A 14,763-nucleotide genomic window follows, 5' to 3' on the forward strand; every position below is an offset into this window, starting at 1 on the left:
AGATAAAGGAGCACAGTTCATGAGCAGAAGAAGGGATATACATACAGTACAGGTAAGCATAGCACCGTTTCAATCTGAATACTGGTGTTAGCCTTGTGTAGGTGTACAGTATTATAAGAGAGCTGGGATTCTTAAGAACCAAATTGTGTAGCGGATTAGAGGTGACCTGTGTGTCTATATGGAGAGGGGGGGGGGGGAGGGGCTTGCTGTCCTGTCAAAAGCATTCCGTTCCAAATATTCTACACCTCGATTTCAACAGTTTTCGAAAACCGTTTCTCAGACCAGAAAGTTATTGTAATGTTTCAAAAAAACAAACATGATAAGAGTAGGTTTGTCATACCGGCGAAACATTCAGATGTGCCTAAGAACTCCGACAAATGCAAAAGCCACTAAATGAGGTTGAACTCTAGGTTGTATAATGTGGATCCTTTGCAGTGAGACACATTTTATTTGACACCCCTTTGCCTTCCTTCATCACAAAGCCTGTCAAAGAGATTCCTCTTTTCTTTTTTTTTTCTATAATCAACAGTTACAACATCCATTAGGTCTCTTGAACACACCTTTACATTCTTTGGGCTGGGTATCAGTGACACATATTCAAAGTTAAACTACAAACTTTTTTAACATGACCCTTTAGGGCGATGCCTTAAATACAAACTACAAACAAGAGGATCTGAATTTGCTATGTGATGATGATGATGATGGGTGGAAGAACTGGATCAAACAGTGAGCTCCTTCTATCCATCTGTCATTCTGCGTTTGTGGAATAGATCCCAGGAGAACAGTCTTCATTTTAATCCTGCCAAGTCACACTACATGCTAATCTAAATTGACCCCTTGAGATGTATCTCAGAGGGGTAGGTGATATATATATATATATATATATATATATACATACACAACACCACTGCACCCATTTGGTTTTGAGTCTGACAGGTGACCAATGCTCTGCATTGCTAAACATCCATTCAACTCCAGTCATACATCCGTTTCCATATGAAAATAAAATGAGTTACAGTGATTCATATCATGCATACTAATTCTTATCACTCACACACAAACATGTATTCAAGTGGTGCTGTCCCACACATGGGCTTTCACAATACTCAACCAGAGAGGAAGTTTCTTGAATATTACAATTATTTCTTTTTTTTACTGCAACGCAAGAACTGATTGGCTATCGCCAGGGGAAACCAATACTGACCCCCCCTGTGTGATACAAGAAGTAAAATCGAGAAGGAGACATTTTTAATTTGCACCTAGTGCAAGCACACACACACCCATGCGCGCACACACACACACACACACACACACACACACACACTCTGCTACGCTAAGACAAGACAACACATTCTAGACACTCCTTTTCCAACCATGACACTTCCTCCAATCCAAGGCTTTTCTGTTCGATATGGCTTACAACTGAAGTTCCTGGGTTGAGCCCAATTCCATTTTGACTCCTAAATTCAAATGGACCGGGGCCCAGAACCTGGTTTCTGTTTCAACTGCTGTTTGAGAACTGAGTGACAACTGAACTGAACTGAACTGCATGATGGCTACTGAGGCCTAGGAAGAGGAAGAAGGAGGAGACACTGATGATACAAGGGACCGTTAAACATTGACTTGAAATGCAGGTTAACTAGTCAAGTCAAGTCTATGGCGATCTGGGTCAAAGTTGAAAAGGGTTCCCTCTATTTCTTACAGTAATTCAAGAGAAAAAAACAGCTTATTTTGGTTCTTCTATTTAGGAGAACTTCCCCTCCAAACTGTTGTAATAGAGAAACAAGGAAGACGGAGAAATCTGGGTCAAACGTGACTCAGCGACCACACTCTTTATGGTTATTCCTCCTTCCTTATTCCTGTGGTCTTTGCATCATCGTGGTCTCAAGGGCCGATTCACATGCAGCGCTCTGAAGCGCCCTCCGGTGTTGCCGAGCAACCGACGACAACAACTTCACGTCTGTTAGCAGTTATCTGAAATAATGGAATAGCGTCACAGTAAAACTGTGGTAGTAGCTTTACCCTTTAATCTACATGTGGCGCAGGAAGATCTCATTGAAAGGAGTGATTTGAGCGCGCAAATGACACGGCATCTGAACCGGCCCGAATCCTTCCTGGTCGGGTTCCAGACTGAGGCAGAAGCAAAACTTTCCACATTCCTGAGAATACAAGTACCATCCAGCAAACTCCAAATCCTTACTAAGTCAATTATTGTTGTAAGACACAAGGGGCAACATACACACACACACACACACACACACACACACACACACACACACACACACACACACACACACACACATACCACATACACACTCATGCTCACTCAACACACACACTAGCACACAGAATCACACACACACACAGATTACAAATAACTAGGTCTCGATAGTGATTTACTGTACACAACCACATCAAGTGCTAAAATATCATGGGGGTTGAAGATATACTGTTTGTTACGTATAGGGCTCTGACTTTTAAAAAATAATCCCTACTATATACACACGCGTGAACTTTATTAAGGGTAATATCTTGTTGGAAAATATATACGCCTTTGAATAGCCTGTTCAAAAAAAAAAAATCCATTGACGATAATGTTATTGGCACTTGGAATCACTAAACCCGTCGCACGTACAGTGATCATCCTGCAAAGAATTAAGTTAAACTGTATCTAGTTTCTTGTCGAACATGATTTGTACTTTGTACAAAGTTAAAAAGAGCCATATTTTGTCTCAGAGACGCAGTGTTTAAAAACACAACTTCCACAAAAACCCAAGCCCAATCATTTTGAAAACAAACTCTTGACAGAACTTTAAAGCCTTTTTCTGGAACCTTTTTCGAGAAGGTGGGAGACAGGGGGTCTGAGGGAGACAGGGGTCTGAGGGAGCACCATTTCCCCTCCGTCATGACCAGAAAAAACACTAGAAGAAAGTAAAAAGTCATTTTTTTCAAAAGCGACTAATAAAAGCGTACACAGTTATTCTTTCCATGCAATCATATAAAATACTACTTTTCTGTTTTCCTGTTAGGCTATATTGGATATTTACACGTTTTTTTTTTTATCATACAGTAAATCTGTACAAGACCAGTCCGCTTTGACACACCGTGGAAAGAGTCTCTCATTACCGTGGCCGATGAGGTGTGCTCTCTGGAGTTTTGTCAGGTTGCCACGGAGGCCGGAGCTCCCACACAGCTGTGCCACTGCTTTAAGGGAAAAGGGGGATTCTCCTCCATCCTGACACAAGTTCCTTGTGGGCTCAAGGACTTTCCTCTGTCCTATCATTCAGTTCATTCAGATGGAAGAAGGGAGGACGACGACGTGGGGGAGATGGAAGTTGACCGATGAACGCGACCAAAACAACGTCTTTTCTCCAGACCTTTACTGTGGCTGGCTGCTGACACTGTCAGTCCTGTGTGAGGAGGAGGAGGCCTTCTGCTGTTTCTGGGGCTGGGGTTTCAGCTGCTGCTGGTGCCTCTGGTGGTGAGACGGCTGTTGTTGCTGCTGTTGCCGCTGTTGTTGCTGTGGTTGCTGCTGTTGGTGGTGGTGCGTCGCCTGGGTGAAGGTGCCCTGTTGTTGGAGTGGGAAGGCCGCCTGCAGGATCAGCTGCTGGTTACCATGCAGGAGGCGGGTGCCCTGACAGTGCAAACAGAGTGTGACAATGTAAGAAAACTAAAGCAATGAACAGTCGTCATTCTAACTCGTTAAATTCAATATAAAAAGAACCCACTACTAGATTCTGCAATACAACAGTAAGTTTCACCAACACAAAGCATAGGAATTATATGGCATCATTCTTGACAAAATGCATTGCTCGGCCACAGGTTTGAATCCATGACATTTGTGGCCCTCTATTGTTACCTGTAGGAACTGCTGCTGTTGCTGCTGCCCCTGTTGGCCACCCTGGGCCACTACAGCCGTCTGGTTTTGGCCGTCGGACTGAGCTTGGGAGGGTTGGGCCGGTTGCAGGGTCAGGGTCTGCCCCCCCTGCTGAAGGAACGGACCAGTTAATAGGTGACTAAAAGGAATACAGTCAAAATAAGTCCGTTAAACTAGCAGTGAAGATTTCCCAGCACTAAGATGTTCCCTGTGTACTGCTGTCAGAGTGGTATGACTCCTTCGGGGGTCCACTTTGACCTTTGTGGGACATGCCTTCAGGGCTCCAATTTGACCTTTGTGGGACATGCCTTCAGGGCTCCACTTTGACCTTTGTGGGACATGCCTTCAGGGCTACACTTAAAAGAACACTGCCTTCTTGTCTTCCCCCTATGCTTTTCTCTTACCCGTTATTGTTTTGGATTTTTTTCTTCCCAATTTACCTTTTTCACATTTTGTGTCTAAAAGGCGGGAAGTAACACAGGTGCAAGCAAAAACACATCCTATCCATTTAGGTGCTCCAGTGCGGGGGCCCTCGTTAATGTTTTGGTTGCACCCGTGTTACTTCCTGCCTTTTAGACAGAAAATGGCGAATTAGCAACATCAGTAGTCAAATAAAAAATAAAAATGCATTTTCAAATACTTAAATGATCTAAGGAAGATTTTCTGTGCAAGTAAGCAATTTGTTGTTGTTGCACCGACGCCGTCCGTCATATTCCTGCACACAGCCTCACCCGGGGTAGAGCAGCCTGTCGGTGCTGAGCAGCTGGGGTTTAGGTGCCTCACACATGGGCACCCCGGAGGTAGTACTGAATAAGATCCTACTCAGAATGGTGTTCATCCCTCATCTTAGGTTGATATATATGGCTTTTAGGTCCCTCTATGACTCACAGAGTCTGTCTCTTACCTGTTGCCCCCCGAAGGGGTTGTATGCGGTGACCACCTGTCCCATGAACATGGAGGTGGGCACCATAACCGCGCCACACGCCATTGGAGCCGTCACTAGCTTGGTGACCAGCTGCTGCCCTGCTGGGAACCTGGAGAGAGGAGAGTGGAAGGGAGGGGGGGGGTGTGCAGGAACAATAAATAAAAGGGAAGAAGAAGAAAATCAGTGTTAAAATCCATCTACTACCATCTGAACAGTATGCCTTCAGAGTGCTAAGAGGCAGTGGTATGCTCCATTAGAATTGTTTATGTTCCGGTTCCAGAAGAGTATTTATTTACCCGTTCATATATTCTGCAATGAGATTTTGATTATTAGCCATAATGTCGCCAAGGTAGACTTACCACGGGCGAGCTAGTTGTGAAACGATGATATATGTATCTGTATGACTAGGAATATTACACACTCCTTTCTAGCGTCCCTTGCTGCCTCGCCCGTGTGAGCTCACCCGCTCAATTGGCAGCGCTCACTTCTACCTACCGTGCCTCGTTGGTTTGCCCTCCAGGTTGCCCCACGTAGTGAGGTATATCATCCTTGTCTATTTTTAAACATTTTCTATTTGATATGCCATGGATAAGTACTACACTACCCACAATTCTAAAGTGTAATATTGACGTCTTTGACTGGTGGAGCTCGCTGTATGGTCGTCTGTGATTGGTGGAGCATGCAAAAGCACTGAGTGACTAAAAGTATATTCCATGAGCTATTATGAGTCACACTGCTTTCAATGCCTCCACCCGTTTTGAAATCTGTTGCCCGGTTCGTTCACATTAATGCACGGAAATGCATCTGTATACGATAATGTTAGCCATCGAGCTAATGTCTAATGGCTGCCACTCAAGACCGCTGGTCCCACCCACTGCTCCTCAGAGTGCTCTCCCATGACTGTGTGGAGCTCTATAGATCTCCAGAGTTTTATCAAGGTGCGTGTGTGTGTGTGTGTGTGTGTGTGTGTGTGTTAGGGGTGTCAAAAATAATCGATTATAAGATGCATCGCGATGCGGACGTGCACGATTCTGCATCGATTCACAAATGTCAAAAATCGATTATTATTATTTTATTTATTTTTTAATAATCAAATAAAATATAATGGCAGTACATGCAGTTGTTTATTTTAATTATGGATGATAATATAATGCAATTCCAAATGCACTTTTATTTTAAAAGTAGCCACACAGTGAGAAAAAAGAAAGTGAGAAGAAATAAATCATGTATTGCGGAAAAAAGTGATGCATCGATTTAAGATGCATCGAGATGCATCGATAATCGTACTCGAATCGAATCGTAGCCCTCTGAATCGTAATCGAATCGAATCGTGAGGCCAGCGAAGATTCACAGCCCTAGTGTGTCAGGTGCGTTTGTCGTCTTCCTACCGGATCTGTCGGTCCTGTGTGAAGGTGGCCACGGTGGTGCCTTGCTGTGTGTTGTTCTGCGGCAGGCTGGTGCTGATCTGCAGCAGGTTGGGTTGTCCTGGCTGGGAGATCATCATAGTGTTGTAGAGCGGGGCAGATACCGAGCCCTGCGACTGGGGCTGAGCCTGGGGCGTCTGCTGGGGCTGGCGCTACACAGTGGCATCGTGGGAAAAAGAAAGGAACAGTGGCATTCATTCCTTCGAATGAACAGAACAGACTGGGTTTTAGAGCAATGTGTGCTGCCTCAACTGAATTGTGTGCCGATTTTAAAAAGTCACGTGACGTGACACATACTTTGTTTCCATGGCAACTAGCTGCAGTAGCTGCCACTATAAGACAACTCTGTGTGTGTGTGTGTGTGTGTGTGTGTGTGTGTGTGTGTGTGTGTGTGTGTGTGTGTGTGTAATTCTTACAGCAATTACCGGACAAACTCTGATCACAGCTTAAAGCCCCCCTCTGTATTTTGTCATTTTTAACCTATTTCATGTGTTGCTGAGTCCTGCCCTGTCCTGTTGATTAGCCACACTGTTTGCCTTTTTTTCTTCTTTTTTTTTTTTTACAAATAACCTAAATTTGGGGCCAAAGTTAAAAATAAATACATAAGCTGTTGCTAAAAACAGGTGATGACGTATGACTCAATGGACGTCATACGTCATATGTCATGACTGACATAATAATGAATAAGTAATACTGATATAACTAGCTACCGTTAGCCGCTGGCGTTAGCTAGTTATTTACGTTCGTTAGCTAAGTGTTCGCCAGGCTCAAAACACCACCGATTATAACTGCTGTGCTAATCAGTTCGATTCAGCCCCGGCGCCAGACCAGATATCCAGAGGGGGCACGAGCCTTAAGCAGGGGGGCACTGATAAAATGTGTCCCCCCCCCCAATAAATTGACGTAAAAAAATAAGAAAACAGAGCTTTACTGCGCGATACGTTACCGGGGAGCCAGCGCAGAGCAAGGAACTACCGTAACCATTCTACACTAACTATTCTATTGATGTAATGGGTATATATACCACTCTCATAACATGTGTGTATCACTTAGGGTGTCGAGTCATAAGTCTATTTTTTATTTGTCTTTATTGAATGTTTCAAAACTGCATGTTTAACTAAGAATAGGCTAATGATTATGTCCACCCACCACTCATTTAATTTGGTTAGTTGCTTTCATGTCAAAAGTTTGGAAGCAACAAGGCATGCTGGGGGAAATATGCGAATTCCCTCTCATGGAAGTGGGCGGGCACAGTGGAGAAGTGAGCGGGCACTGCCCCCTAGTCCCCGCTCGTGGCGCCGGGGCTGGTTCGATTCACGCCCTTTCCATAAAGCCCACCAGCTTTGATATCTGTTGGCTGGTTGTTGATATTATAACATTATTGTGGCTTCTAGACAAACGTTTTTTTACGGCGGTAGAGGCCTGTCATATTGTTTCCTGTCACTTCCGCTGAAACGCAGGCAAAGATCGTTTCCCCATGATGTTGCAGTGGAACAACGTAATAGCCTTCGGTTCTTATCAATATACGATCTTTGGCGCAAAACAGATGTATTTGTCCATCATCTGATAAACGTATAGAACACCAACGGTTAAAGGAAAAAAGGAAAACTGACTGGAGAGGGCCTTTAAGATAATGTCAACACCAACGGAGCACAAACTCTTGAGAGATGTTATAGATTCATTAGAACAGTAGATAAGAGTAAATAAGATTTTTTTTTAATATTTTACAACCTATGATTTTCAGTGGTTCCCAACCTTTTTTGTGTTATGTACCCCTTGAGCTGTTTTGTCATGCCAATAGTACCCCTCACTCATGCCTGTTGATGATGCTCCTAAATTTGTTCTATAACTTTTAGTATAATATGCAGATGTACAAGTAAATCCGTACAAAATATGTTTTCATATGTTTTTTATGTATGTTTTTTTTTAATGTTTGGGCTTGGCCTCCTTTTTCCTTTTGTAACCAGGCTCCCCTAAACCTAAATCTGGAACAACAGCAGCTCAGCTGGACGTTTTTGAGCCATTTATCAGTAATGTAACAGTTGACACCTGTCAGGGAAACTAGTTTCGGTGTGCACGTGCCATTTTAACAATGGGCTTATGAAATTAATTTTTAAATTATTTCCCCCATCATTTTGGAAATAAATTGTAATCCCAAATCTGTTCATGTAGGATGTGCAAGCTGCTCACGTACCCCTAGGGGTACACGTACCCCTCGTTGGGAATCACTGAGTAACTCCAGCATCACTGTGGGACTCTATTCTAGTACAATTGTAGTTCAGCTGTATAATGACTCGTCCAGTGTGTTACGATCAGAAACCTCCCGGTGACCCAAAGATACATTTGTTATAAATAAAATGGTTGATAAAAGTGTTTGAACAGGGAAGGTATCAGCCTTTTAGTGGCCTTGTGTAGGACCTCAATTGATGTGAAGGTGGAAGACACAGTGCAACTGCTAAATATTGACAGAACTATATGACCTAACCCTCATGGAACTTACTACCAAAAGCCTTGCGAACATCCCCAATTATTAGGCTTCATTATTTGGATAAGTTGGATACGTGCTTGAAATCAGTGGTCGCGTTAGCAGAATATCTACTGTCATTGACAGATTTTTTTTTTTTTTTACAATGACAGACAAATCTGAAGGCCATTTTAACACACGACAATGACATGACAACACTTTCTGTCAAAATGACAGATGAGAAAGTCTAAGACCTGTTTTCCTATTTTGTCTCCTCCCTCACATCATTTTGGTTTATATGCGTTTATATTTAATATCTGTACATATGGCTTGCAATGTAAAACAGTATTACACGTAAGGCTCACATTAATTAACGCACGTCTCGACCATCTTGAATAAATAAGACGAAAGCATCTTTGTTTGTAATCGGCGAGTGTGTGTGCGTTTGGTTTGCACATGTTCAGGTTCAACAGGTTTTCCTCGGGGTGACTGAGTGCTGAGACTTTGGGATGGTTGTCCTTCTTCTTCTTCTATGAACTCCTTCACACACATGACCACGCTCACACAGCTTTGCCCCGTGGCCCTTCATGTCATCTGAACGTGGGGGTTAAACTGAGGAAACTTCATAGGAACACTGCTTGTTTTGTGTGGTTAGAGATCTCCTCCAGCCAAATGTGACCAACAGTGTCGAAAGGCGACTCACACAGGATTAGTATTATCAGAGGAGTTCTGTCTTCACCAAAATATGTTTTAATTGCCCCCCCGCCTGTTTGTCCGCAGGATATCTCAAAATGTTATGAACGGATTATTTTGCACGAACCTTTGTAGAAAAAGTAGGTCATGGGTCAACTGAGAACTGAACGCCCCACTTTTGGGCCAGCGGGCGTGGCAACGGATGTGGCCAATCACAAAGAGTTGCGTAACTCCCAAACGGATCCATGTTAACGCCACGAAACTTTGTGGAAAGATTGGTCAGAGGTACATTTACGAATCACCGAACGTCCCCGGGTATTATTAATCCTGTGCGAATACATTTGTGGAGTGTTTGGTTCCTTCCTATGGCTCTGTATCCTGAAAAGTCTTTATCCAGTATATCCTGTGTGAATTAGGCCTGGGGCGATATCCAAATTTGAATATCGCGAGATAAGATGTATTATATGTTTCAGGTACATACTTTACATATTATAATTAGAAGTATGAATAGTACGAATATCGTGAAATTGTGTGGGTACCTGTGTGAGGGTGTTGGTCTGTTGCTGTAAGCTCTGCTGAGGGGGCGGAGCTTGCTGCTGGATGGTGAGCTGCTGAGTGTTGATGGCCGTCTGCTGCACCTGGTTGGTCAGAGTCGTCGTCTGCTGGACCGAGCCCACCTGAGGCAGCTGGACGTTCATCGCGCCGCCCGGCTGCTGCACGAACATCTGTCGTCATGGAGACAGCAACCGTCAAGCCACAGTGGGTCTGTGTGCCTAATGCACCCAACCCACCTTGTAGGTGCCCCATTGTGTGTGGATATATGATTGGTTGTCTTTTATTTTTTTTACCTGCTTGAATTTTTGTGACTAGTCTATTTAAAAGGTTGCTTGTCATGTTTTACTATGAGCCCAATCTGGGAATCGATCGGTAAAAAAGAAAGAAAAAGAAAAAGGACTCAACTCGCCTGGCCGCGGCCCTTTATGCTAATAAACCTTTTAACCATTTCGAGTAACACTGTTTCCATACGGATCACCAGCGTTAGTTTGTTGTTTATAACGTGGCTATATTCATAACGTTTCTATCTCGGATGCGTTATTTCGAATCGCACATAGGTTACGCTAAAACGCACATAGCTTACGCCTCGAATCGCACGCAACCTATGTGGGTTTCAGGACGCAACAGCCTCGACTCCACTAACGTCATCTTAAGAGCACAATATTCCTGGAATGCAAGTTTAACTAAACAGTTACATGTCCTCTGCATTCTACATAAAATTAAGATATTACGGGTTGTTTTATTTTGTATGTTACATACGTATTGGCCAAGATATGTTAGTTTATGGGGGAGTCATTTTGCCACTTTAGGAGCGGAGTGTGCGCGGCCATTTTGCCTGCGGGGTTTTTGGCAAGTCAAAACGGAAATACTATTACGAAATGACGTAATGCGGAAGCGTCCATGTGTGGGCAAAGAATAAGGTGAATAGACGTATAGATCCTAAACCCATCCTGACAGTGAGTACGGGTCAAGAAACCTCACCCCATTGAAAGAGTTTATTTGTGTGAGGTAACCGGTCTGTTGCTGGCAAAGCTTTAAAATACGTGGAGGAGGCGTCGGGATCTTCAATATTTCTATGACAGCTGAACCGCTAGTTGTAACTTTCTGCAACGAAACTGCACTTTCTGCACCAAATACGTCATCTCTGTTTACAAACAGTAAAAGGGTCTATTAGGACTGCTATATTATCCCGATTTTCTTCGACCATGCTGACAGATTTTCAAAAATCAAAAATCTGTCTTTACTTTATTACTATAACACTGAGGCCATTTACACCTGGCATTAACATGCGTTTTCTGCCATCAGATTGCAATCCGATTGTATTTTATCACTTGAAAGTACAGGTGTAAACACCCCCAAAACGCATTGAAGAAGGATTGCAATCTGATCGGCCAAACCACCTCCGGAGGTGGTCAGGGACGCATTATGACAACATTTAACACAAGTGTAAATGCAATGCGTCCTCTCAAAACGCATTCAGCAACTACCATACGGAAATACACCGCACCGGTGTGTGCCCTCATCTCGCCGCTGTGTCAAATGCGCACACACACAGGCAGCCTGTCACCGGACCGGCTAAAAATTCTCTTTCTCCCCCCCCCCCGCTCCGCTTTTGCACAACACTCTCTTTCTGCTAGGTAGCGTTGCTTCAAAGTTTTGCTGCGGAGGTTTTGCCACGGCTTATCGAACCCTTTCTCCCTCATTTTCCTTTCATTTTCCGCTCCTTTTCCAAAGGAGAAGTGTTGATATAAAAGAGAAATTATGCTCTCAATTGTATAACGTTGTAATTTAGGATGTTACCTGAACGCAACACAGGTGGTTACAGCCAATGACATGCACGGAAAACGTATGTATGTGTGTGTGTCTCGGACCCAGTGTCAAACAGCTCCATGGGAGAATAACCTACAGAGAAAACTGCTATATCGACACGTCTGAAAAACTACTTCATGAGAGCGCAAAAGCTTTTTGCAATATTTGGGAGGTTTTTCGAAATTTACGTGTTTGCATTACCCGATTTTTATTGCGATATTTAGATTTTGCGCATTTCTGAGGGTAATGGAAACACGGCTTACAGACAGGCCAAGGACAAGAACAAGAAAAGTGGCAGGGGCAGATAGCAACGTGTCCTTTTTATAAAGAAATAGATGCAGTGCTGCGTGATCGGCCATCGTTTTGTCCAGGTGAAGGGGACGTTCACTGTGCATTTGAGCTTAACAATAACCTCTATTTCCCTGTGCATGTATGCAAACATGCATGCACACGTTCAGGGGGCGCGCGCGTGATGACGTTCGAGCTGGAGAGCAATCGGATTGCAATCTGTTCACCCAAAACGCATGTTAGTGCCAGGTGTAAATGGAATCAGGCTGAAGTGATAAAATACAATCGGATTGCAATCTGATGGCAGAAAACGCATGTTAATGCCAGGTGTAAATGGCCTCACTGATGAAGGCGACAAGCTGAAATGCCTTGATCTAATTCAAGTTGTTGTTCTCTTTTCTCAACTCTTGAGACCTTGCCTTTCTCCATGCACCTTGGAAGTAGGCGGAGTTGTGCCAGAAACCTCCACCCTGTGTGTCTATGTTTGCATCCAGTGCCGTGATTGGCAGTTGCCACCCTGCTGCCCAGATGACCATCCCGTGTGTGCGTGTGTGCGTGTCTGCAGTGCCCTCTCCTACCTGTATGCCCTGTCCCTGGACTCTCTGCAGCTGCTCCTGGATTTGTCTGAGCTCGTCCTGCTGTCGCTGGATGTTGGCCTGGATCATCCTGGTCCTCTGCTCCAGCTGGTCCTTTAGGTGCTGCATGGCGTTCACCTGGGCCGAGAACTCCATCACTGGCTGTGGGTGGAGGGATAAGAAACGGGTCAGAGCAATGCTTCACTAGCGCATTCCGTTCGTTTTCAGCACTTGTATCCTCATTTGTCTTCTTGAACAGTCACCATGTTACAGTTTTCTGGTGTCACTTTTTTGAAGTGGTAATGATTATGTCTGTTTGTAATTAGAAACTAAGTGAGCTCAACATGGCCCAAATACCATGTGTGAATTCAAACTTTAGGAGGCAAGTAAGGCCAGAGGTTGATGGCTAATGCCCCCTACACATGATCCGCGGTAAAACAGCTCTGCGCCGCCCCCTACAGATGATCCGCGGTAAAACAGCTCTGCGCCCGGCTGCCCCATTGTTTTCCTATGGGGGAAGAGCGACGCTGCTCAACTAGGCAGCAGCGCTACCCTTGGCGACGCGCACAGCTCGATTTTGCCACTTTTGCGCTGCGCCCAGAGTTCAGAATATCTCAACGCTGACCTACTTATCGCTGATCTTTCATGAGTGCAACCAATCAGAGGAGAAGAATCAGGGAGATGCCTCTAGTCCTGCAGATTTGCGCTCCGCTCACCAGATTGCTCTACCTCGTGGTGAGAAAAGTGCAGAGCGCTTATCACGTGACGGCGCCTTCACAGTCATGCCAGTAAAGTAGGGGTGTGCCATATCGTATCGAAATATCGTTCCAATTCATATATTCATACAGTCAGAAATTCATATCATATATTCATATCAATCCTGGCGTGTTCCGCCTCCAAATCGAGTGGGATTGAGTGTGTTGTGGCGCTCCCCTCGGGAAGAGCCTTTTGACGGGAGGAGTGGATGTCAGCGACCTGCAGGCAGCCAGCTGCCTTCGTGTTGCCGAGCGGAGAGTGCAGCACGTCGGCCTGGAATCTCCAAGGTCAACCCCTGACAACCAAGCTCTCGGATGTGCGCGCCATTATCGCTGCTGTAAATACGATATCCCTGGAATGCGCGTTTTAACGAGCCAGTTACATTTCTTTGCATTCTTAGAGATTATAGTTTTTGGTTTTTGTTCATGTTTCTAACAATTGGCTAAGTTAGTACGGTAGTTAGTTTATGGGATAGGAATTCTGCCAGATGAGAGGCACTAGGCGCCATTTTCGACTTCATTTGGAAGAGAAAATTATCCAGAAATTTGATTGACAGCTGCATGTCGTGATATGATTGGTTGAAATGGGGTAGAAATTTGATGGTACTGGGTGACGTCAGCAAACTGTAAATTACTGTTATCAATGAAATCTTGAAAAACGAACTTTTGATGTGAAAAAGTGTGAAAAACTAAAGAAATTAGATTGTTGTGATTTGTTTTGCATACATTATTAAATAGGTGCACTGCATACCCAGGTATTTGAACTAAAAGAAAAGAAAAGTCATTCTTGGGTTCAGCTCGACTTTAAGCATCTTGACAAATTAAATGTCACAACGGATGTTTTCACCCAGGGTCTATTTAGCTGTTGCACACATTCCGAATGCACCGCCCACGAGGTCCGTGGTTGGTCAATGGAGTAAAAAGAATGATCCTCATGTGATCCTCCTATCAGAGCCTTTTCAACAAGCTCCATTTGATTTAGCAAAGCTTTAGATGGGCTGATGAGCTCACTAGTGACGGTCTTTAATCAGTATGTGAACAGTGAAAAATGAACAGCACAAACTCCTCGACTAAGGACAGTTGGAAAATTATAATGTGATTAAATGAGCCAATAATTGGTTTAGCAGACATAGAAATACAAGAATAAACAAGTCAGGCACCACTGCATATCATTTTTACCTGTACGTTTGTTTGTAGCTGCTGCGGTTGTTGTTGTTGTTGTTGTTGCTGTTGCTGTTGCTGTTGTTGCTGCTGTTGTTGCTGTTGTTGCTGTTGTTGCTGCTGCTGCTGCTGTTGTTGGTGGTTGATCATGCTTGGGGTTGCACTCTGGGCTGTGGTCTGCGAGCTCATAGACTACAAATGTAGAGATCAAACAAAATAGATGAGTGGATATAATTA

General features: G+C 44.0%; 1 protein-coding gene across 1 annotated transcript in view; it reads right to left on the reverse strand.

The window, feature by feature from the left end:
- The window catches only part of LOC310774531 (circadian locomoter output cycles protein kaput-like), a 30,956-nt gene that overhangs the window by 76 nt on the left and 16,117 nt on the right, over positions 1–14,763 (reverse strand). The window contains exons 16-22 of the mRNA XM_083634616.1: positions 14,545–14,718; positions 12,614–12,772; positions 9,923–10,108; positions 6,191–6,378; positions 4,782–4,911; positions 3,860–3,988; positions 1–3,634 (exon numbers count right to left, since the gene is read on the reverse strand). The exon at positions 1–3,634 is cut by the window's left edge and continues 76 nt beyond it. Coding sequence (XP_083490742.1) covers positions 3,380–3,634; positions 3,860–3,988; positions 4,782–4,911; positions 6,191–6,378; positions 9,923–10,108; positions 12,614–12,772; positions 14,545–14,718 — 1,221 coding nt within the window. The 3' untranslated portion in view covers positions 1–3,379. The remainder of the gene's footprint in view (positions 3,635–3,859; positions 3,989–4,781; positions 4,912–6,190; positions 6,379–9,922; positions 10,109–12,613; positions 12,773–14,544; positions 14,719–14,763) is intronic.

Source organism: Poromitra crassiceps (genome assembly GCF_964638095.1).
Source record: "Poromitra crassiceps genome assembly, chromosome: 4".
Taxonomy (NCBI): domain Eukaryota; kingdom Metazoa; phylum Chordata; class Actinopteri; order Beryciformes; family Melamphaidae; genus Poromitra; species Poromitra crassiceps.